The sequence below is a fragment of the Anabas testudineus genome, chromosome 12, assembly GCF_900324465.2.
Source record: "Anabas testudineus chromosome 12, fAnaTes1.2, whole genome shotgun sequence".
Taxonomy (NCBI): Eukaryota; Metazoa; Chordata; class Actinopteri; order Anabantiformes; family Anabantidae; genus Anabas; species Anabas testudineus.
This window is the reverse complement of record NC_046621.1, coordinates 3,478,785-3,503,866: the sequence shown is the minus strand read 5'-3', so window position 1 is coordinate 3,503,866 and position 25,082 is coordinate 3,478,785. Positions and strand designations below refer to the sequence as shown.

The window sequence follows — 25,082 nt, the reverse complement described above, 5'->3', positions numbered from 1 at the left end:
TTTCTGTAGTGTTTGTATTATGCTCAGGATTTAAATAATTATTGAATAGCATCTTAAAAACCCAGTTTGAAGTGGTTCAGTTCTCTGAGGAGGTTATGTAACTGGATGTCATTGAGTCTGTGACCTTGAAGTGAATCCATGTTCTTTAGGCATTATGCGTCTCCGCTGACGGCCTCTAATTTAAAAATGTAAACCCAAGACTAATCGGGACATTGAACACTGAAGCTGCTTTGATGTTAAAAAATTTAATTTTTCTCTCAAGGTTAAAAACTGGGCTACATTTATGAGTCACATGTTGATGATCACAGTAGCTCCTCATGAGTCACAGTCCTGGCCGACAGACATTAAAGTATTCTGAAAGCTATTCATACTAAACCAAGGCTGAATGCAAAGCGTGGACGCTACCCGGGGAAGTGCAGTCCTTTGAGGACATGTTTTGGCTGTGTCATAGCGTATAATTAAGTGTTTGCAGTAAGTGAAACTGTTCGTTTATCGATGACACAGAAAGGGTTCTGCTTGCTCTTCTGAACTTTTTCTTCTCAGTTTAATCAACTCACTGTACACTGATAAAACAGAGGTTTATTCAGACGTGATGTTCAAGTTCAAGCTTGAATGTTTCATATGAGCACTGGGGTTAGAATTTAACCATCTGAGCTTTTGATTGGAAATAAGCTATTGAATCCTAACTACATTTATATACACATATCTGGACACTGTGTATAACGTAAAACTAAACAAGGAGTCTACAACCACACTGTGAGACTGCAGCAGCTGTATTAGGCAGATTCATGACTCTAGATCTGATCGATTTGATGTGAACGTCATCAAAGTTATTATGAAGTTATTGATCGGGCATTCGGGCTCTTCTGAAATTCAAATTGTCTATCTCTGCTTCCACCAGCACTGGTTCTTGTAAGTCTACTGTGGTATATAAAGGTTTTCTTGTATCCTCAGTGTTACCTTTTCTTAGTTGCCCACAAGACATTGTAAGTTTAATTGTTTGTGTCATTTTTGCATATTAGTTAAGACTTTTCCTGCTATTTAAAATTAAATTTGTAGCAACTCATTTCCTGTCTAATATTTGCTTGTGTGCTTTTACAGCTGCAGAACGAGCAACAGAAAAAGCCTAATAGGAAGCGGTCAGTCTTCAGGTTTACCACGACCTCACTCCCCTCTCTCATCTCTTACAGGTAAGTGTGTGTGTGTGCGCGTGTCGGGTAATGTGCATGCACTGTTTTCTTGCCACAGTGTTAGAAACATGCACACTGGGGCACAGAGGTGGAGCCATTAATTCACAATGTGCTCTGACAGGAATTCAGTCCATTGTATATTGCAAAGAAAAAAACTCCAGTTTGGAAAACAGCAGAGGAAAATGCAGCAACATCTCTACATCATCTCTCTCTCATGGCTTTAAACTAATGTCAAACCTAGAAAAATACACACCTAATATTGTTAATTGACCCTAACAACGCACAGTAGGTTGGGAGAAAGCAAAGCACACTCAGAACTGTAGTGTTTGGTTGAGAATTTTTCCGTACAGTGGCGAGTCGAGGGGCAGCGATTGTGCTGGGTGAGGAAGTGGGGGCCTGCAGAGAGGAAATGCACAGGAGCTGAGGGAGGGGAGACCTCATTTACAACAGGGCGTTTTATTTCCTGACATTGGTCAGCAAAAGCGGAGCCACAACTCAGTGTTCAGTCTGTGTTTGAACCGAACGAATGAGCTGTTTTTAAGATGGACTCAGAGTCAGAAAGCCACAGTGTTCTTGCTCATAAATGTGTTCAGCTCTGGGATGACCTGACACTGTGGCTCAGGCGTAATATTGGTACCAAAGGTAAGAAACGATTCTTTCAGCTCAGTTTACTGCAGTGATATGACATATGGCGTAGATGAGCACGATAATTGAGACACGTTCTACGTAGATCTGTGTGTTTTCTGAATTCTGGTCTTAACTCTGAAGCTTTCGCAAATCGGACATTTGTTCCTGATCATTAATTATCTTTTAAACACAATGTTCTTCCTCTCAGACAATGTTGTCAGCAGTCAGTCTGTATTGTTTATTCAGGTGCAGTTTAACTCCCATAGGAGGATATTATCATCTGTAATTGGCTGTGATTAAGAGTGTAGTCCAATTAAATAGGCGACGTTCATCACAAACACGACTCAATGGCTCTGTCACTGTTCCCCAGTCAGAAAAGGGCCCATCTTTATCATCACAGGGGGTGGTGGCCTTGTAGCTTATGCTTAATTTACGGTGTAGCCCCTCCTCTAGTGAAGCATGTAATTATGTTTGATTAATGCAGGACCATCCTGTAGGTTTGTTTTTACACCACGCATGTGGAAACACAACAGCTAATTGGGACTTTTCAGAAAGTCCCCACAGGATAATTTGTTCAGTGGCCTAAAGCTTCTATTGTCAGCAAGTGAAAGAATATATAGGGTGGGGGAATCTTGCAGCTTAACTGTTAATGCACAGCTTAACTTAATGTAAATACTTTTTCTTTAGGTGCACGTGATGCTCTTAAAGCAATAGTGCTTGAAAAAAATAACTTATTAGTCTTAATACATTATTTTATGCTTCTGTTTTCCTTTTTGCTCATGTGACGATAGCTGTTTTCAGACATGTTAACTAGAAATCAGCCGTAGGAGCTTTTTGTGAGAACACACACGTCTGAATCGGTCGTAATGGACATTAAACCGACTTAACGTGTCAGTACAAAGTCTGTGTAATATCCAAGTGAAGCTATGTGTGATTTGAGTCGATCATTTTCTGGAGAATTCACAGCGAGGAAGCAGGTTTGTTGATGCTGCACTTATCATGTGACTCGCTCTGCTTCGCTGTTCTGTGAACTGAACACTGACTTCTGCAGCTTACAGTTGGTGCCATGTTCTAGCTCCTGCATGCTCTGCAGGAACCATCACCTGCCTAAACTAAACGGAACCAGCAAGAGAACATGTCTGACACAGACTGTCTCCTACACCCAACCGCCTACCTTCACAGTAACTTAGCCAACATACAACCTTTTCTAATGTCCAGGGCACTAAAACCTTCTCTATCTAACCCATTTCTTAATGCCAGTCCTGTTGTTAAAATAACATTCTTGCCCATTTGTTCTGGATGTTTTACTTTTAAGGTCCCATAGTTGTGTGTCTGATATTTTTAACACGTAAATTGTGCACAGACTCTTTGGCTTTGCCTCTCTACACTTCCTGAAGTTTAACTGTTTTGAACTGAGAGAGACCTGTTTTTCTGTAGCACTGGAGCTTTTATAGCAACATCAAGGCGGTTTTGATAAGTTATGTACCTGTCGGGCTTCTCCACGTTTACAGTTATCACATTTGCAAAGCAAATCACCATCTCTTTAAAAAGTCCAACCATGTTCGATCTGTGGAAAAGTTCTTTAAACTACACCGTGTGCTGCAACAACATCTCTGAATGCTCAATGAAAACCTGTAGGTTTTTACAAACAAATGGGTCAAAGCTCATCTTCCTTTGCTCTTACTATGGAAACGTGTAATGTTGATGTCATTACTGCGAAATAAACGACTGCCAGTGCACCGAGCGTCGCCATAGCCTTGTGCACCTTGTGCTTTAGGATAATGTATTTGATATACCTTAGCTGCAGCAGTGGTTTTCATTCAGCTCTCTGTGAACAAGCTCCTCCATCGTAGTACAAACATTTAATAGTACATATTTTACTGTGCAGTTTTTTATGTACTAATAACATTTTCAATGAAGTAAAACTGACCAGATACCATTTACTTGTAGGTTTAGTATTTTGTTAGTTGACATATTTATGACACCAACTCGGATTCATGACACTGCAGCAGTTTATTGCAGTTTGTCATTGTTTTCTATATTTTCTTCTTGCAGGAACAAGTCCACAAGACAGTCCCAGAAATTTCTCTCCCAGTGCCTCTGCTCATTTCTCCTTTGCACGAAGGTAAAAACGGACATTTACTTAATTTGCAAATAAAAAAATCAGCCAGTGTAGACCATGTGGACTCTTCTGCGTATGATATAGCTGTTTATTAGTGTCAGCAAACACAGATATCAAATATCTTTGTGAATAGACTATTTATGCTTTCAAAACAGCATCAATAATGTCTTTTATACAATCTCTCAGCATTATATCTTGTAATTGTACATTTTTATTATAATCCACAGTCATTGCCACAGAGCAGACAGGTAACTTCATGCCAGGCCCTTTAATTTTCATAATCTCACATTTCCCCCAGACACATTTTATACTTCATATGCCCCTTCATTTAATCCAGGCGTTTTGTTATACATCATTCTGGCATTTGGTTTCACTTCTACATTTATTGTTTCTGCTCTCATGTGTAGTGTAACTGATAGAATTCATTTAGATCAATAGCAAATGAAAGGTCACATTCATCTGTAACCATATCATCATTGGTGGCTGTAGGAGCTCGTACCCATTTTGAATACAAGCATGGAAACAAATTGTGTGTCATGTTTTTAAACACAGTTTTTATAATTTGTCTTTCAACAACGCTGACTGACTAGCATCATAAAGATCTAAAACTTTATATAGACATTTTATTGATGGACTTTGAATGTGACGTTTCTCTGTTTGCTGTTGTACGACAGGACTGATGGTCGCCGCTGGTCGTTGGCCTCCCTTCCCTCATCTGGATATGGAACAAACACGCCCAGCTCCACCGTCTCTGTGAGCATCAAACATTCACCTTTTCTGACCCAGCTGGCAAAACAGGACATGTTCAGTTCACCCTAATTTATTAAAATAAAAAACAGAAGTAAAGATAGCACCAGAATAGATCAGTAAACTAACAGAGATATTAAGTTAAAATGATCATCTGATAGTTTGTCTTAAATTCATGAAAGGGCAAAAAGTCAGAATCTTATTATTCCTTAAACATGAAAAGTATTTTTTTTCTTCCTTAAAACTAAACCATATAGACTTCAGCATGCAACGAGTGGGCGTTTTAACCTTTATCATTATGTTAACCCTCTCATTTGACAAAGCTGACAAACAGTTGTCACTATAATTGGCCTAATTAGTGGTCACTGCTGTAAACGTCGACTTACTGCAGGTTTTAAGACACTGTCACTAGTGGAAGTTACAGTTATAAGCTCAGTTCTTTTAGGATCAAAGCTGCACTCAGTCAATTTGATGTGTGGTATATATTCTTCAGCCTTAATTACACCAAACTTATATTATATTTGTCATGTTTGTCCTGGTCACACATATTTATGTCTGACTGTAGTGACTTTGTGCACAAACAAAAGTTGATATGCCAACACACACACACACACACACACACACTCCCCATTTTCCTCTTTGTTGTTGTGCCTACTTCCTGTGGCTGTGTATTGTATTCAAATATATTAGCATAATGGTTTTTAGGAAGCACACACTTGCACACATACGTTTACAGGAATTAGTATCAAGAGTATTGAAAATGCCCCTGATTGAGGCGGCCTTCTGCGTGGTGTACATTTCCTGCTATTCACACCATCTATCCAAGGAAGCATGTGTTTGTTTCAGTATCGATGTAAGTCATGAGTTAGAAACAGTGTGGTAGATCTTAGTTTAATAAACTGAAAACTTCACAGTACCTGTGGCTGTTTAGGCTGCTTTAGAGAAATAGAATCAGGATAACACTAGGCTTTAATCTTGTTTAACTGAGTCCAGTCTTTTTTTGTGTTGATTGGATAAATTAATGTTTGTGACATCTTCAATATCTGACATGTTAGTTCCAGTTTTGCTCTGGTTTTCGACTTCCTCATCTGTCCAGTAACCTTCCCTCTGTTGTTTCTCTCCTCCTGTGAGGAGCCCACTGACTTATCACTGCAGGAAATATGCTCATACTGTAGAGGTGACATATAAAAACACATTATTCCAGTCTGATTATTGGAGTTATTGGAGTGACCTCAGTATAATCAAAATGTAGTCTCGTAGCTCTATACTTATTGTGCACATACGAATGGTAATAAAAACTATTTGAAAAGAGAACATTAATTTGTCTCTTAGCATTATTATTTTTTTAAATCCATATAAAAATTGCCATCTTTATTTTTTTTTCTTTTCATGTTGAATATATATTTGTATCATTTCCAGTCATCCTGTTCATCACAGGAGAAGCTGCACCAGCTGCCCTTCCAGCCCACTCCTGATGAACTCCACTTCCTCTCCAAGCACTTCTGCACCGAGAGCATCTCCGGGGATGAATGCCGCAGAGCGACGGCAATGCGACCCCGTTCACGCAGTCTCAGGTATTAATATCCCTCCATAAATGGAACATTAACTTAGTGCATAACGTTGGTGCCACTCAGACACTAAATTGAGTCCATTCTAATTTTCAGCCCTGGACGATCTCCATCATGTTACGACCATGAGATTATTATGATGAATCACGTCTACAAAGAGCGGTTTCCCAAGGTAAAGCTGCACATCAAGTTTGCTGCACCTGTGTCTTGGCATTAATTATTCTATCCATTACCAAACTTGCACCTCCCCTTCTTGCTGCAGGCCACAGCTCAGATGGAGGAAAAGATTCAGGAGATCATCCGCAGCAACTCTCCAGAGATCGTCCTCCCTTTGGCAGATGGCGTGCTCGGCTTTGCCCACCACCAGATAATTGAACTGGCCCGTGACTGTCTGGAGAAGAGTCGGCTTGGACTCATCACCTCCAGCTACTTCTGCGAACTCACTGACAAGCTGGAGAGGCTCGTTCAGGAGGTGAGCATAAATGAAGAAACCAGAGGTTTTTGGAGGGGAGAGGCATGTCTCATCTTTGAAAACAGGCTTAATGAGGCACCATTTTAGATGTTAACATCAGGAGGACGTGGCCCTAATATGTGCTCCTTATGTGTTACAACTACACTGAAGTCACAGCGTTAACTATTTCATTTTCACTCGTTGATCTTTGAAAAACCTAAGGGTGTGTTGCTGCCAATCAGGGCTGCTCTAAAAGTATTTTCACAATCTTTAAACACATCTAGTAATCTGGATAACAAAATAAATAAAACTTTATCCTCATAATTATTTCACATATATATCATGTTAGCAGGAGGAAAACCAGTGTTTCTTGTACCTGAAAGGCTACAGAGGGGAACAGCGTGAGGAAAGCACTACCTGATTTCTGGATTTAGCTTTTTTAGAAGCCTATCAGAAGTAGCTTCCTTCAGAAATAGATTCTGAGCATTTCTTTTAGTAGTGCGGAGTGGAGAGACGCCTCTGAGATGCACCACGGTGTGTGATAGAGAAGGACCATAGGGTATGTGTGTAGTGTAGTGTGCTCCAGCTGCCGTGACGCTTCTAGTCCTGATGGAAAATCGCTGGAAGCCATTTTAAGTCGCAGCTATCCTTGTATTATCTTTGTCCTTGAGTCATTTAACGTCATTTAAAGCTTTCATCTATGTGTGAATTAGGAAGAGTGATGCATCTTGGGAAACAGGTTAGAATTTAAGGCGCAGCAGATTCAATATTTTTCCTTCCAGTTTTCAAGATTTCCACCTTAAAAACTAAAACCTTCAAAACAATGGCAACAATTCATAGTGCTGTGACTAGACTTGAAAAATGGAACTAAGGAGAGTCCTGCAGTATTTTTACTTCAACTTTAACCAATTCATGATGAGATTTTGTGTATTTTCTGGTTCCTGTGTAGTCCACAGAGAGGTCGGAAAGTGAGGAGGTAAACTTCATCAGAGAACTGGTGAAGAAGATCCTCATCATCATCGCCCGACCTGCTCGACTCCTGGAATGTCTGGTACGTTTTTATATCGTTGAACTTCCTCTAAAATGACCAATCCTTTCTGTGTGTTTAACTGTCCAGTCTTTATATGTCTTTAGCTCTGGTCGGCGACAGTAGAGACCAAAAACAGAGCTAAAAGGACAGAATAATAATAATAATGATGATGATGATAATATTATTATTATTATTATTATTATTATTATTAAGGTCCTGATAAAGAAAAGGTCCTGATAGAAAAACTACAGATTTGTCCATGACCTTCATTATGTTCTTACACACTGCTCATATACCACCATACGTAAAAACTGTGTTTTGTAGGAGTTTGACCCCGAGGAGTTTTACCACCTTTTGGAGGCTGCTGAAGGACACGCTAAAGAGGGCCAGGGCATCAAAACAGACATCCCTCGTTACATCATCAGCCAGCTGGGACTCACAAGAGATCCTCTGGAAGGTACAGGAGATTCATCATCATCATTATTATTATCAGTGACGTGATAAAATACAAACAACCCTGGTTAGGACTGTTTCAAGTGGCGTTCATAATTAAATAGTGAGAACGTCCTGATTGATGATTGTGCTCTTTTACTATTTCATTTATGTGCTGAGTCTGGTAACTGTTGTGGCGAAGCTGTGGAGGAATGAAAGAACCGAGCTGTGGAGGACACAACATACTCTTGACTAATGTCCTGTACCGAACAGACTGTCTTTCTAATGACCCTCCGTCTCTCCAGATTCCGTAACCAACAACATTCATTATGACTAATTAGAAAGAAATGGCTTCCCCACAGACCTTATACAGATCCACACAGGCTGGCTCATCAGCCAATCTCTCCATTTATTTCCCCTGAGTGCCTCCTGAGTTTTGTTTGCCCAGTTCCTTGTGTGCCCGAAGCAAACCTGCAAGGAAGGACAGATGTTAAATAGCAGTGGAAATGTGTTTACAGGCTCTCGAGGGAAGAGACAAACACCCCCATGTGAAATTACACACGTGCACTTTAGCATGGTTGCACAGAAAAATATAAAAGATGCAAGGTGGTTTATAATGAGCACTTGTTCTGGAGTGGTGGTTTTCAAAATGAGCGTCAGACGCCTGTTTGTGTTGCCACATCTAATTTCCGCCCCATTTATTCTCAATTCAGATTATCCTGGAGTCAGCACCTCAAAGCTAATAGGTGAATAAAGGCTAATGTCTGCTGCTTTGTTGTTTTTGTTTATAGGTTATTTCTCGTCATTTAGAGTTCCCTTGTTTCAAAAACATCCCTGCTGAACAAACGTTCTTTGTAGTGGGCAGTATTATATAAAAGCAACTATTAATTTAACCCCAAATGTTGTTGTATCACAGTTTGATTCATTGTTTTTCACCTGTAAAGCATTTTAAATTGCACTAAGCTGTGCAATAAACATATAGATGGATGCATTTATACATTTTCATGATTTACGTTTCTGTTTTCTGTGCAGAAATAGCTCAGCTGACCAGCTGTGACAGTGGGATTGCAGAAACCCCCGAAACGGATGACTCTGTAAGCACATTTTGAAATATATGATTGTATTGATCTGCTCCATCTTCACCGCAGGCACAACAGCATAATGCAGATTTTATCTTTTTGATTTGTTTGCCAATTGTCTCACGTCTTGCCCCCCAGTCTCACAGCCTCAGCACAGCCTTGAGGTCCCGGAGAAAGCCGTGCGAGTTGGACTTTGAGATGACAAAACTCATCAGCAATGGTGCCTACGGGTAAGGAAATCTTATCCCATACAAGATTATCTAATCTCTGATAGGAGAGAGTATGCTGTGGCCCCAACAAATCCCTTCAGACCTATTCTCCAAGTTATCTCCCTTCCTCTGTTGAAAGATGTAATAATTGCCTTTAAAACACATTAGATGATAAACGTGATGTGTTTAAGATTAGTTTGTTCCTCAGCTGACTGGTAAAACTTTTTACCCACAGAGCTGTTTATCTGGTTCGACACAAGGAAACGAAGCAGCGGTTTGCCATGAAGAAGATCAACAAGCAGAACCTGATGTTGAGGAACCAGATACAACAGGCCTTTGTGGAGAGAGACATCCTCACCTTTGCTGAGAACCCTTTCGTGGTGTCCATGTATTGCTCCTTTGAGACGCGGCGGCACCTGTGCATGGTCATGGAGTATGTTGAAGGTCAGCAGCTGGGTGTTTTAGTGCATAGTGCTGTAGCTGAAAGCTATATGCTTTCAACAATGTCGCCTGTGTGTGTGTGATCTGAAATTATTACAGGAGGAGACTGTGCCACCCTTTTGAAGAACATGGGCCCTCTGCCTGTGGATATGGCTAGGATGTACTTTGCTGAGACAGTGCTGGCTCTGGAGTATCTCCACAACTACGGCATCGTCCACAGGGATCTTAAACCAGACAAGTGAGACCTTCCACTTTTTAAATCAGCTGTAATCAGCGGTAACTTGAGCTCCAGTGTTTTAGATATTTAAGCTCATTGTTTTTATGATACTGTCTAAAAAAGTATTCAGACACAGAGAGAAAATAGGCAACAGATCAAGTGTATTTCTTTCTTGTATCTGCTCCTCACAGCTTGTTGGTCACATCAATGGGACACATCAAGCTGACAGATTTTGGGTTGTCCAAAGTTGGGCTGATGAACATGACCACTAACCTGTATGAGGGACATATCGAGAAAGACGCCAGAGAGTTCTCAGATAAGCAGGTAAACATGATTTAACCAGAGAGATGGACAGTTTGGCAACACAATCTCCACCAACGTCTTCATGAAACGAGTCTTTCTTTGTGTGAAGGTGTGTGGGACCCCTGAATATATAGCTCCAGAGGTGATCCTGAGGCAAGGGCTACGGGAAGCCTGTGGACTGGTGGGCTATGGGCATCATCCTCTACGAGTTCCTCGTGGGCTGTGTGCCTTTTTTTGGAGACACACCAGAGGAGCTTTTTGGACAGGTCATCAGCGGTCAGTGTTGCCTATTATCATCACTTCATGAGGAAGTTAAAAAAAAAAAAGAAAAATCATGAAACCAATAAAGAGGAAATGGACAAAAGTCTCTCCTCTCTCCAAAGTTTGTAGGTTTGGACTGAAATTCCAAGATTGATCACCACCCCTCTTCAGATATTTAGATGGATGTCATATTTGTGACGCCCTTTCTGTGATATTTCTCTAATATTTTAGCCCCAACGATCTGCTGTTCTGAAATCATAACACATAAACACATTTCCTTGCTAATTGAAGCCAAGCTTAAAGCTTTTTATTTTCCCCAGACATTTAGCACATGTAATATTTTAATTACAGTGCACAGCGTGACATTTCACTGAGCAACCTATTGTTTTTTGTTAAGGTATCATTTGCAAAACCCATTACCTGCCTGATTTTTCATCCTTTCTGCTGTTTATATTAGAGAGAAAATGACCTGTGGTTAGTTATTTATTCCGTTTTTCCACTGCTGACTTTTTCTAGACATATTTTCTCCTGCTAGAGGTGATTTAAGCAAAGTTTGATAGCATCTGGCATGAGGACTCTGTTGAGCACATCAGGAGAAATTCCCAAACCTCATTTAGATTTAAACATTTGCATAGTGACCACATGGAATTAGTTGCTGCACATTTTTCTCAGTTTATTGAAGACTGAGATTTCCCTGCGGGCGAGGACATAAACAGATGGCAGTAAATGGATTGAGCTTGACTTTAGATCACAAGTGAAGTTTTAATATTATGATGATGTTACCTCCCCTCTTGTAGTCTCATGATGACAACGGCACAGAGAAAATCCTAATCTTGAAAACGAGAGCTTTTATCTTGTCAGCTGTGTGGCTCAGATGAATTGTGTTGTTGAGGAGTTGCCGGATAACGGCTCCTATCTGTGCCATGGAAATGAATGGCATGCCATGACTAATTCTGCATGCTCTCAATCAAACTGTACCAAGCCTCTGAGAGTGGCTGTTAATTAAAGAGGACTGAACACACTGAATACATGCCACCATGGCCTTAGGCTGCACATACATATTCATAGTTCTCCTCCCAAATTTGATTAAAATTGGGGACAAACGGTGCACAGAGCAGACAATCAGCGTGACACAGACAGGCCTCGCTCCCCCTTTCATTGCTTATTCATTCAACTTTATGCTTACAGCTTACAACTATTTTGAAAGAAGCACTGTAGAGCAGAGCAAAGTAGAGTAGAGTAGAGTAGAGGGCACAGTAGACACATTTTAGCCCTCAGGCTACTGTAGGATTAAACCGTTAATAAGAAAACAAGTACTATACTTAGGTTTCCTGTCTATAGCAGGAGGATGCACATGTCAAATGCTTGATGGGTATCTCTCAGGTCTAGCTAGATAAAACATAACACGTTGAATTTCAAGGAGAAACAGCAGCTAATAGCAGTGATAATGCAAAGTTAGCCCAACGGGTAGTGAAAATGATCTCTATAGCAGCAGATGTTCACAGATGTTAGCATAATAATAATAATAATAATAATAATTCTAACATGTTTAAAGAAACTGGATCATTCCTGTAGGAATTAATAATTATTTGTTAGACACACAAGAGCAAATTCAATGCTACATACTAATTTAGATGTTTCCTCATTGTGATATTGACCAATAAATGTGTAATTTGTTCAGTTCAAAGCATTTAACAGTTTCTTGCTGCTCTTGTGTCTACACCTACAAACGCTGCTTGTATTTGGAGTTTTTTTTTTTAATTCATACTGGTTGCATGTGTTTCCAGATGAGATCAACTGGCCCGAGGGAGAGGATGCGCCGCCCCCTGATGCTCAGGAGCTCATCACCTTGCTGCTTAGGCAGAATCCTCTGGAGAGGATGGGCGCAGGTACTAATGCAAAGAGCAAAGAAAATGTGGCACAGCCAGAACCTCGGTTATGAGTAGACAGGCGCAGCAGGCTACCATAAATTCCCATGTGACCGTTAGTGCCACCTCAGCACCGCTCGTTACTCCAAGACATCAGGGAAGGAAATGAGGTCATCGAACAGCAGAGCAGTTTATCCTGTGGCCTACTCACCTCCTCTCTCTGATCAATTGCCGTTATCCCCCTACCAGTCTATGAATCTTCTTGGATGCATTGCAAATGTGTATGTGCTGTAAAAGTGTCCATGACCTGAGACAAAGGCGTTAAATCAGAGGGGTGCACGTAGCCAGTTCTGCAGGGGGGCAGCTGAACCTCCTATCTAGATCCCCCTTTCACCAGGCTGCCATTCACAAAGGTTCTTCCTATTCCACGAAAGGTCAAAGGCGGGAAATTGTTCTGCATAATTTATGGTCGTAATATCAGTTTGGAGAAAACTGGGGTCAGCGTTTCTTCATGTGAACTGCTCAGTGTGGATCCCCAGCATTTAGTGATCTGTGTTTACTCCATCTGCAGGTGGAGCTGCTGAAGTGAAGCAGCATCCGTTCTTCCACAACCTGGACTGGAACGGCCTGTTGAGGCAAAAGGCTGAGTTTATTCCTCAGCTGGAGTCTGAAGATGACACCAGCTACTTCGACAGTGAGTTATCTAACACAGTCCATATCGAAAAGTGATTTAGCTCTAGCCTGTTATGCCTTAATTGAGAAGTCACTAATTTTAATTATTAAGTTTTCTTCTGCCTAAGTCAGCTTGTGGCACTTGTGCTTCTTCCCAGCTCGCTCTGAGAGATACCATCACCTGGAGACGGAGGAAGACGATACAAATGATGAAGACTTCAACGTGGAGCTGCGGCAGTTCTCCTCTTGTTCTCACAGATTCTCCAAGGTGTGTCCTTAATCTGCCCACTCAGTTTCAGACTAACTGGGTTTGTGTCGTCGTTACTGCCAAAGATCTTAGTCATGTAAATGAGCCGATGCCCTCATCTGTCCTGATCCTTTTCTCATGGGAGCGAAAGAATGAGCAATTGGTATTTCATATGGAAATGTGCGTCTAACATTGTTTCCCCTCCGCTCTCTGACAGATTTCAGCTTTGCATATATTGTCCACATGCAAATTTCTCTCTGTAGAATGTACAATCCACTCATACAAGCAGGGAGACACTGTTGTGCTGCATTGCAGTATGCTCCCCTCTCACATCAAAACAAAGCATTACAGCCTGTCTCAAAAAGCAGCAGGGTGTCTCAGAGGAAGTGTTAAGCTACGTTGAACCCTTTTCCCCAGCTGAAACCTAAACTGCTTGCTTGTAAGACATGAACGCATGCATTAAAAGAAACGGCACACTGTGTCTGGTCTGCTGTTAAGTGCATGTATTTAAAAAATGTTATATAGATTCACACAACTTAACCACCATGCAACAGAATTGCATTTGACCTGCATGCATGAATGATTGATGTCGGTGGCAGGTTTACAGCAGCCTGGATTTGTCCCGTGGTCACCTGGAGGAGAAAGGAGAGACAGAGGAGAAGAAGAGCGAGAGCCCACTGACTGTGGACTCTCTCAGCTGGACACCAGACTTTGCTGAAATGTGAGCTTGCTTCTATCTCTGAATCAAGATTATAGCTAATTAAACATCTGTACATGAGCACAGAACAGATGATGATGATGATGTGCACAATGCCAAATTAGCTCATACAGTGTATTATTAGGTCTTAACAGTGATGCATCAGTGGACCTATGTATGGTTTTTTAATCAAAAATACGTTGAGTAGTTTGAATCAGTACTGAGTGTTGTCGGTTCTCTAAGTAGACAACAATGAGCGTACACAGCAAGAATGTATTTGTGCAGGACAAACGCCTAAATGCAGTCCAGTAGAGGCAGGCTAATGTTGAAGCAGCATCCTTCATTTGGGAATAATGAATTACCCTTTTACATCTGATTACATTAAGACATTAGAAGGTGCACTTTGCTTGTTGACTTTTTAAGTTACGCCCAGTTGATCTTAACTGCACTAACAGCAGAAATACAGCTGGATACGCTGAGAACAGAAGTTATCAAATAAATTTTAACATCAATATATACAATATATTCAAACACTATCTATAATCTGTTCTTCCGTCTTCCAGGCCTTCGATATCCCACTCGACTGACACAGAGAGCGTGAATCAGGGGCCTCGCCCCGGCTTGTTACCAAAGTTTGCCATCTCAGCTGAGAGCGAGGGAGACGAGACGTCAGGCCTGGGAGAACCCAGCAAGGCCTCCTTCTCCATCGGAGAGCTCACGCACGATGAGCCAGATGCTACCACTCCAGGCAGCACCCACAGTGGAGCCACCCTCTCTGGTACGACATGACTGTTTGACATTTTAAGAATTTTCTCCCCTTAACTAGCCGCTGGCTGTAGCTTCATCTTCATCCTACAGATATAAGGCTTTTTTCTTTTAAACTCAGTGTGTCTAACATCACATCTTTTGTAATAATCAGGAAGTTTCTCCGAACATCTGGACCAACTGACACCCAGAGGTGAGGGGGTGGAGAGCCCTGACAGTAGCAGTCATACCCCTGCAGACCAGGGGGCTCAGACCACCTCTCTCCGACCTGACAGCGCTGCAGAGAAGACCGGAGCTGTGGCGAAAGTTCCCAAGTCCGTTTCAACTGGTGCCCTTTCACTAATGATCCCTGGTGGTGAGTTGAAGAACACCCACATGCATGCAGAAAGACAAGCACATGAAAAACTATGATCTCAACCCGCTTGTTGAAGGTTGGAGTGTGTCAGAGCAGCAACGTATCAGGAATTACAAGAGCAACAGACTTTGAACCCATGATGTGAAATAGATGAAAGCACACTATAGATCTGTGAGAAATTGGCCCAGCGTGACACCTGCTGTGAGTTCCATTTTCCAGAGTGGCTGCGAGCAAGTGGAGGCTGCTAACAAGGAAAGTAAGCAGGCAGGGCAGGAGCAAGAGGTCTTTACTGTTGGGAGAGAGAAAATCCCATTAGTTTCACTCACAGCAGGAACAGAATGAACCAAGCTCATGAGCTTTAGAGCGACAACTCACTACTGACTCGGGAGCAAGCCAAAAACTGAAGGATTAAATAAAAGATTGTGGCGACCGTCTCTTATTTTTCCAGATGTCTTCGGGGTGTCTCCACTGCCAAGCCCTCTGTCTCCTTACTCGCTCTCCTCAGACCCTTCGTCAAGGGACTCCTCTCCAAGCCGAGACTCCTCCCTGTGCACCACCAACCCGAGACAGCCTGTTGTCATCCACAGCTCTGGGAAGAAGTTTGGCTTCACACTGAGGGCGATCCGGGTGTATGCATGTGACGGTGACATCTACACCGTCTATCATATGGTCTGGGTAAGCACATCAGTATATGATATGATATTCAGTCAAATCTTGGTGCAGACTAAAGAAGCAGACTAAAGCTAACGGAAACAGTGTCTAGTGACAGATTATAGTGAATGTCACTGTCTGTTTGAGCAACGTCTAACCTATAAAAGTAGACAAACCAACCAGAGCATGAATATGCTTATAAATATGAATGTTAGAAACAAGATAAACCTGAATAGAGCTGCAAGAATTAGTTGAATCTAATGAAAACAATGGCGGTCTGAACTAAAAATACACATACTGTGTCAGTTCTTTATGAGTTCTTGGTGATAGCTGAGAAGATGTGAGGTGCAGCATGACCTGCATGACCTACTGTCAGTCACCACAATTAGATTTTACCACATGGGCCCACGGACAGCAGCATGGATGATGGATGATGACAGCTGCCTGTCCTGTCAATGACTTTCATGTTCACAGCTTTTTATTTGTAAAAGAAACCAAACCAAAAAGGCATCAATTTCCTTTTTGATCAAAAACAACTGAATTGCAAATGTGAAAACTCTAATGAGTGATGGTGCTAATAATAAAAAAACTCCTGTGTGTGTCTGTTCAGAATGTAGAAGATGGTGGACCTGCACATAAAGCGGGACTGAAAGCTGGAGACCTCATCACTCATGTCAACGAAGAACCAGTTCACGGTCTTGTCCACACTGAGGTGGTGGAGCTCCTGCTTAAGGTAAGATATTTTTAATGTTCATAATTACTAATCGTATTGTTAAGTGTTTTTAAAATGTATAATAGTGTTATTTAGTGTAGATGAATTAAATTACTCACTTAAAATAGCTTGAGGACCAATACTGGCCAATTTGGCTCAATCAGTAAGAGCTAATAAAACTGATGTGAGGCAAACGTACAGGTTTCCACTTCTGATGCTGCAAGTCTCACTGCACAGTCAGTAGCTCTTTAAATAAAATGTATATAGAGGATGCATGTAAACAACATTAAAACACACAAATTATGGACACAAAATGTCCACGAAACATACGATAAATCTTCAGAGAGTCTTGACGTTCCTTTGCAGAGTGGCAGCAAAGTGGCCATCTCCACAACCCCCTTTGAAAATACTTCAATAAAAACGGGTCCAGCCAGGAGAAACAGCTACAGGAGCAAGATGGTCAGATGTGCCAAAAAGCCCAAGAAGGAGAAGACACCAGAAAGGTACAAACCTTCTATAGCGACCTTAAAGAAATGTACTCTTTGTAGATGTAAAGAGTGGTTGTTTTTTTTTCAATAAATTTTTAAAATTTTACAGAATCAATCGTCAGTTTGATATCGTCTAAAACGTCTTTGCCATGTTTAGTTTGTTAAATTTATTTTTATTTAAAATCAGCATTTCACGTTTTCAAAACGAGACTCATGTAGTTTTTCTTTTTGCTTTTCACTTGTCTCTTTCCAGGCGACGCTCCCTTTTCAGACGCTTTGCCATGCAGCCCTCTCCTCTCCTGCACACGAGCCGCAGTTTCACATCTCTCAACCACTCTCTGTCATCTGGTGAGAGTCTCCCTGGATCCCCCACCCACAGTCTCTCCCCTCGTTCCCCTACTGCCGCCTTCCGGCCTGCACCGGATTTCACTCAGTCAGGTGGAGATTTTTGAATCCTAATAGGTTTGAGTGTTATTCAAACGTTTTTACTGTTCATTTCTGTTTTATATTATATGTTTAATATGTTTTTTTGTTCTTATAAATTCCAGGCGGCACTTCGTCCCAGAGTAGCTCTCCCAGCTCGAGTGCTCCAAACTCCCCTGCAGGCTCAGGCCACATTCGCCCCAGTACTCTTCATGGACTCGGCCCAAAATTGCCCGGTCAAAGGCTTCGTCAGGGACGCCGCAAGTCTGCTGGTAGCATCCCCCTTTCTCCTTTGGCACGCACACCTTCACCTACCCCCCAGCCCACATCTCCTCAGCGTTCACCCTCGCCCCTCCTGAGCGGACATTCTGTCGCCATTTCCAAAACAACCCAAGCCTTTCCAGCCAAGATCCACTCCCCACCCACAATCGTACGCCACATTGTGCGGCCCAAAAGTGCGGAGCCACCTCGCTCGCCTCTCCTGAAACGAGTCCAGTCTGAAGAGAAGCTGTCCCCGTCTTACACAGGAGATAAGAAGCACCTGTGTCCCAGAAAACACAGTCTGGAAGTCACCCAAGAGGAGGTGCAGGATGAGGAGCTGAGGACCGGAGAGCGGGATTACACCATCCTGCAGAGTGTGGAGGAAGCATGTTGTGAGCCAATGGCAGTGACCCGTGTACGACCTGTTGAACAGGGCTGTTTAAAGAGGCCCATTAGCCGCAAGATGGGTCGACAGGAATCTATCGAGGAGCTTGACAAAGAAAAGCTAAAGTCCAAGATGGTGGTGAAGAAACAGGACTGGTCAGAGAGGAGGGAGTCTCTACAGAAACAAGATGCCTTGTGGGAATCTGACTCATCCCCCTTGTGTTCTGATGACAGGGATGAAGGTTTTCTTGTCAGAGTTCAGAACAAACCACAGTGCAGTCCAGATTCTGGACCTCTGGAGGCAAAAGCTGCTAGTACAACCCTTAAAGATGTGCTTTATAAAAAACTCACCACACGTGCGTCTGAAGGCATCACTGAACCATCTGGTGGCAGCAGTGAATGTGAGGGAGTACTCAGACCAAGTCTCTGCTCTATTCACCCTGAGAGGCAGCACTCCAGACAGGCTAAAGACAATATGAAGCCCGACAGACTGGACTTCAAAGCTCCCAACATTGAGTTCACCAGGAAGCGTCTGTCATTTGAAGAACGAGAAGACTGCATTTGTCGGCTGTCTCATGGCATTCATGAGAACCTCCACTTTGGTTCCACCAGGTCTAAGAGCCTCCAGCTGGACACAGCTATGTCCCATGATCACATGAAGGTGGGGCTGGGAAGTGTTCACTCCAGCCCTGAATGTCTGGCCCCCAAGATTTTCTCAGGTAGAGGAGAGAGTGCTGTGGAAAAACTACAGCTCATCTCCTCTGCAGAGTCTCCCCTTCGAAAGACATCATCTGAATACAAACTTGAAGGACGCCATGTCTCCTCTCTCAAACCTCTAGAGGGCACCCTGGACATTGGCCTACTCTCAGGACCCAGAGTGTCCAAAACAGAAACAAGTTTATCCAAGATGCCCGAGAATTCAAGTGACACTATTTCTGTGACTCCTCCAATTTGGCTCCAGAGCCCAACGGAGAAACAGATAACCATCCCCCAGTTGAAGACTACAGAGAAGCTGAAGAGCCCCCTGGCCTGTTCCCCTAGCCTTGAAGCTGTAAATAGCACAGTTACCTCCAAAGATCAGTCAAATAATTCAGAAACGAAAATAAATACAAGTGATGAGAGAACACAGGATAGACACAGTGACACATTAAAATCTCCAGCAAGCAAAGTGGAGGCTTCAACGTTTACTGTTAAACAAGAGAGCAGAACTAGCATGAAGGCCAGTTCAGCACTGGCTCATGACCATCGAGGCCCCCGACACAGCTCCCACTTCTCCTCCTGTGGAAAAACACCCTCCATACGGGAAGTCAGCAATGAAGATCAAGAAGATGAAGCGGAGCAGCAGGAGGTGACGCCACACACTACATTACAAAATAGTAGCAGCTCCAAGACTGTAGTTTCTTTGACTTCAGCAAAGCTCGAGGTAGAAAAAACTTCCCCTGCACCTACACAAGTGTTGACTCCGACTAGAGGTGCCAGTGAACCATTACCTGTGTCACTGAGGCAGAGTGTGAACTCCAGTGTGGATACAGGTCAGCTTCAGAGCTGCGAGAAAAAGACGGCTGCACAGAACTCGAACGCAACCGGTGTTTCTGAGGTGAAGGTGCAGAACAACACGGCATCTGTGCATGTTCCACAGAGTGTGTTTTCTAAACAGCAGCAGGTGAACATCATCTGCTCTTCAAATACAGAATCAAACGCATCTGGAAAATCCTGCACTTTAAAACCAGGGGGTGGTGGTGTTAGTCCAGATAAAGGGCAGTCTAACAGGTCGGCTGGGAAAGTGATCAGTGGCACAGACAGCTCCGGTGATAAGAAGGAAATCAATAAATCAGCAGCTGAAAAAGTGGAGCAAAAGAAACAAATTCCTACAGTAAACACGGCCACATCGTTAAAAAAAGAAACTGAAGCCACGCTAAGCATAAATAAAAAATATAACCCAGTAGTAGAGAGTAACAGCACATCAGTGCAGAAGAAAGAAGATCCCATATCACCAAATAAAAAGAATAAAAGCAGCATAAAAGATTCAGAGCAGCCATCAAAACACGGTCCAGCTGAAAAAGCACTACACAAATTATCAGCTTCAGATTATTGCACATCTAAAAAAGAAGAGAGTGTGTGTGTGAAAGAGAACACGGTGGTCCCTTCAGAGAAGCAGAAAAGTCCAGTATCAGCCGCTGCAAATGAAAATGTCGTTGGTGCCAAAAGTATTTCAAGGCCTGAGCCACAACCTGTAACACCCACCGACGTGAAGCCAGAGAAGGAGACAAGAACGCCTAACTGCACAGCTCCTCTTGTCCCGGGAGTCAAGGGCAGTCTGAATGTGAAACCATCCCAAGAACCAGCGCCCTCAACTTCAAATGTTCAAGTTACCCCTCATGCTAGTCACAAAGAGGCGTCACTGTCAGCATCTGGAGCTGCTGGAAAGCTCGAGAAATCTGTGCAGCTGACACAATGTCCCACTCTTGCTGATGTGAAGCAAAGAGAAACCCAGCACAAAGGTTCTGTAGCACCCACAGCTCACACAGTCAAAGAAAGTACTCAAGACTCAAAGCCAAAATCTCCCCCTCCTAAATCTGTCCCCTCTTCATCAACTCTAAAGACTTCAGTAGCTCCAGTACCAGCTGTTAAAACGAGTCTCGATGCCAAACACACGTCACCCAAAAGTCAGGCCCCAGTCGTTAAAGAGCACCATGATTCAAAACCAAAAGACGTTTCACCTGTTGCGACACCTCAACATCATCTGCAGCAGCACAGGAAGGAGCCTCTGCTGCCGACACATGTTCCCCCTCAGCCTGCTCCACCACCGGTGCTGCCAAAGCCTGCACTGAAAAAGGAAACCTTAAACAGTGGAGCCGTCTCAGGCAGGATCTCCACCTGTGCCCCCCATGAGACTGTAGTCAAGGTATCCACGACCGGAGACGCCTCCAAGTCTGAAGTGCTCACGCCGGACAGTCGCAAGAGCCCAGACGCCAAGATCATCTCCCCTGACAAACAGGCGGCCTCCAGCAGGAAGGAGCAGGCGGAAAAGAAGAAAAAAGAAACCGCTCAAGAGGCCACGTCTGCACAGAAAAACACAAAAAGAGACTCACCCAGAGCTGCTGCTCCTGCACCCAAAGACGGTTCAGGCAAAGACAGCGGCAGGTGCAAGCAGCAGAAGGAGTCTCCACGTAGTTCCAGCAACAAAAAGTAAAGTGGAGAGAAGAAAGCTTCGCTTCGAAGAATCCAGATGGAATCACACGTTAGATAGTTTGTGCAAGCATCATTATGCCTTCTTTATTTTTGATTGTTTGTTTGAGGACCGGGCAAGCTGTTACATGCTGATAGAGAGGTAGAGGTGTGTGTGTGTGTGTGTGTGTGTGTGTGTGTGTGTGTGCTGAACAACATGAAATAGAAAACACATTTCTAGGTCTGAATGTAGGCAATCAATTTCCTGATTGTAGGCAATCAATTTCCCGTTTTTGTTGCTGTCGATCTCGGAACGTTTTGTGCAATCAGCGCGTCGGGGGTGGCAGGGAGGAGATCGCGTGACGAACTGTGCTGTAGAGTCTGTGCCATAAATGATTTTGTTTTTTTTAATTGCACTTACTTCAAGACTCTGAGGATCTGACGTCGAAGTCTTTTAATGCAGTAGACCGCTCAACAGTTCATCGATGTATTATCATGATTATTTCTGTTCATTACAATCTCATCGTGTTGGGTTTTGTGCAGTGGTACACGGAGGGAACGCACTACGACCTGTGCTTTTCACCCAAAACTTTCAAAAACTACAGTTGTATGGTTTTAGAAATCATAAATTAGTGAAGGGGCCTTAGTATTATAGAAAGGAAAACTTGCTGTTCTTAGCAAGATGTGGTGTTTATTCACATTCCTCTGACATCTGTACATATATTTTTGATTTTTATGCAATGTGGTGTAAATATGATAACACTGTAAAAAATGGGATACATGGGCTTACATGTCTCGTTTGTACAATATGTATAGATTTTGCAGTGTCATTTGAGCATCATGTTCTGCTTGATAACTGTGGTCTAAAGTAAGCTACTGTGATGTTTCTCGTTGAAGGCGTCCTCTTCTTTGTGACTTTTAACATGTTTTCACATGTTCCCAAATGAACTTGAAGCGAAGGAGGATGAAGCATGAGGGGTTAACTGGGCTATTTCTAAAAAAAAATGTAGCATTATACAACAAAACTGTGAGGGCTGTCAGCGTCTCCTAGGAATGTCTTTATTGTTGATGATGTATTTGCAGGCTGACTACGGTTTAAAGAGTGTGTTTAAAAAAGAAAAGAATCCTAATGTGTTTGATTAACGAGATGAGCCGGCCGTGGTGCACGTGGTTGTCAACTTTTTTCTGCAGTAGATTTTTGAAAAGCTTTGAGCATCATTGAGCAGTTCTGTTCCCGTCTGTGCACAGGTGATAGAAGATCAGTCATGTGAGAAAGATGTGGTCTTTAAAGGATTCGCTTGACTGTGGAGCCTTTTAAAGGGTTGGATGTTGGGCTTCGGTCTCAGTGTTGTTAAAGTCACGTGTTAGTGTTTCACTCTTAAAGGACTCGTAATGAGCAGCAGCTGGCTTTAAGCTCCACCTCTGTAATTTATCTCTTTTATATGAGGAATCCTCATCATTTGCATCTCACAGTACATGTCCACATCATACATTTGATGTTAATGTGCAAATATTTGGTACTATACATATAGGCTGTCATATATCGGCATTCACCTTACACCTATTTACACATGCGTGCACACATTTCTATACTGTAGGAGCCTTTAAATTGCAAACCCTAAACGACAACCAGAAAGTAGCCTAGGACACTAAGTATGTAATGCAGTATTTGCTCTGTTGTGCTGGCTATGTTAAAAAACAAAAACAAAAAAACAGTAATCTCGTCTACTACATATACTCAATGTTGGTGAGTCAAACAGAAAATACTTCATTTAACATGACACAGAATATAGTTTAACTAAATGAAATCACACTGATTGACTGCAGAGATTTTAATGTGAACAGTATCTGATGTCTATTTGCATTAGATATTGTGAGTGTATTAATGTATTGAGAGAACAAACGCACCTTAATGTCTGCCAAAATTCAGTTCTAAATGTGAGTAAAAGAGGAAAATTGGTACTGAAAGTGGTTTAGTGTTAATTCCCTACTCGTCCTGACTTCAGATTTAATGAATCACCAAATTTTATTTGAACAATTAAACATATTTTTCCCCACACAGATGTTATTTTCCAGTGACGTCTGTCATTTAAATCCTTAAAGCACATTTAATGTTTGTTTACAAAGCATCATGGATGTATATTTTGTATATTCTTGATTTGCCAAATCTATGTTCTGTGTCACAGATAATGTTGTTTATAGTAGTGTGAGACTTTGCCACCAGATGTTTAATATGAACATTTTCTGTGCAGTAATCAATGTCTTTTTCATATGTCGGGTTCTTCTTTGTCTGCTTGTCTTTTTCAGTTTCCTGTTTTTGTTTTGTTTTTTCTTCCTCTGTGCAAAACTAGTATTAGATGAACTTGCTTACGATGGTTTGTCTTTTAGAATATGTGCAATAAAAGTGTTTTGAGTTTTGTATTTTGCCCAAGGAAAGCTCTATGGATGTCATAGATGTTGTATATTAAAACAGATATTTATACTTCTAATGTTGCGTAATACTGAAAATAAAATGGAATTATAAATTATTAAAGCTTTCCATTCTCCTTTTTTTTTAATTTGACATGTTACAAAACCTTTGAAAGAAGAATATACTGGTTATAACTGGCTGTTTGACATATTAATCAGCAAACTAGAGTGTGGTGTTGACCTTGACGTCTGTAACAAATGACTGGTCATGATATCTACAGGAGGTTTCACAAATTGTATGCACAAGCAACACAACTTTTAAAAAGCCACCGTGAAGAGACAGGTAGCTTCTAATGATGCTTTGAGAATATCACATAAGAGGCCTAGATGGTGGGGTGCTAGTGAAATGTTTGTCAGTACTGATTCATAATGTCCCAAGATGTTGTTCTAACAAATAAAATATAAAGTTGGTTTACTTACAGCTAGTTGTTTGTGTAACTAAAGTTACACATTATGTTTTCTGAATATACAAACAAGGCAAAATGTGTCTAATAAGACGCATATGACATGCATAATTCAACATGCATTGCTCACTCTACTGTGTTGTAAATTTCATATGAATTGAAACAAACTTCCATGTTTTCATTTGATTTCTATTCAACAACCCGTGATTTGTAAAGCAGGGTTTACAGCGTGAGGCCTACAGGGGGCAGTATCCTTCCATTGATGCGCTGGAGCAGATGCAGCTCAACTAGGTCCTCAGTTATGCAACATCTGAGACTCAACAAACTAAATCCTCTCAGCACTGATGTGAATCTGATAAAGCTGTGCATTTAATCAGCTTCTTTTATACTAATTACTAGTTACTGTCCCCAGACACAGGAATAAAGTTAATTCTTCTGCATTTCTCCTCTGAGTGCAAGTGTAAAAAGTGGTTTTCTATGAAGCAGGAATATTTCCAGCGTCTTTCATTGGCGCCTCAGATGTAATACACAGCCTGAGATGTAAATCCCAGCTGATCTTGGGTAACTCTCTTTTTTTATGTGTGATTACGGTGTTGATGGTGCAAATGGATCAATTCCTGCACAAACTGATTACTAAGCAAAAATACTAAATAGAGGAATGAATGGAAGAAATCCTCTTAGGATTTGGGAAAAGGGCTGACTGTTGGGAGGGGGCTGTTGCAGCAGCCGGGAAAAGAAAGAACATTGTGGTATCATTAATTGACCATGCACTGAATCTTCCAACAGGGAGCGGTTTCCTCTCTGCGAGAAATTTCAGTCTAATGTTTCGTCGCAGCTGTAG

At 42.0% G+C, this 25,082-nt stretch overlaps 1 protein-coding gene across 1 annotated transcript in view; it reads left to right on the top strand.

The window, feature by feature from the left end:
• mast4 (microtubule associated serine/threonine kinase family member 4) overlaps window positions 1-24,210 on the top strand; it is a 72,669-nt gene extending 48,459 nt beyond the window's left edge. The window contains 26 exon segments of the mRNA XM_026353851.1: window positions 1,102-1,190; window positions 3,873-3,942; window positions 4,614-4,692; window positions 6,124-6,260; window positions 6,351-6,426; window positions 6,517-6,726; window positions 7,655-7,756; window positions 8,060-8,192; window positions 9,200-9,261; window positions 9,385-9,476; window positions 9,691-9,899; window positions 9,996-10,134; window positions 10,305-10,437; window positions 10,526-10,573; window positions 10,575-10,692; window positions 12,465-12,566; window positions 13,117-13,239; window positions 13,376-13,485; window positions 14,064-14,185; window positions 14,725-14,939; window positions 15,081-15,281; window positions 15,730-15,956; window positions 16,543-16,665; window positions 17,011-17,147; window positions 17,386-17,570; window positions 17,681-24,210. Coding sequence (XP_026209636.1) covers window positions 1,102-1,190; window positions 3,873-3,942; window positions 4,614-4,692; window positions 6,124-6,260; window positions 6,351-6,426; window positions 6,517-6,726; window positions 7,655-7,756; window positions 8,060-8,192; window positions 9,200-9,261; window positions 9,385-9,476; window positions 9,691-9,899; window positions 9,996-10,134; window positions 10,305-10,437; window positions 10,526-10,573; window positions 10,575-10,692; window positions 12,465-12,566; window positions 13,117-13,239; window positions 13,376-13,485; window positions 14,064-14,185; window positions 14,725-14,939; window positions 15,081-15,281; window positions 15,730-15,956; window positions 16,543-16,665; window positions 17,011-17,147; window positions 17,386-17,570; window positions 17,681-21,393 — 6,955 coding nt within the window. The 3' untranslated portion in view covers window positions 21,394-24,210.
• The last annotated feature ends 872 nt before the right edge of the window (window positions 24,211-25,082 follow it).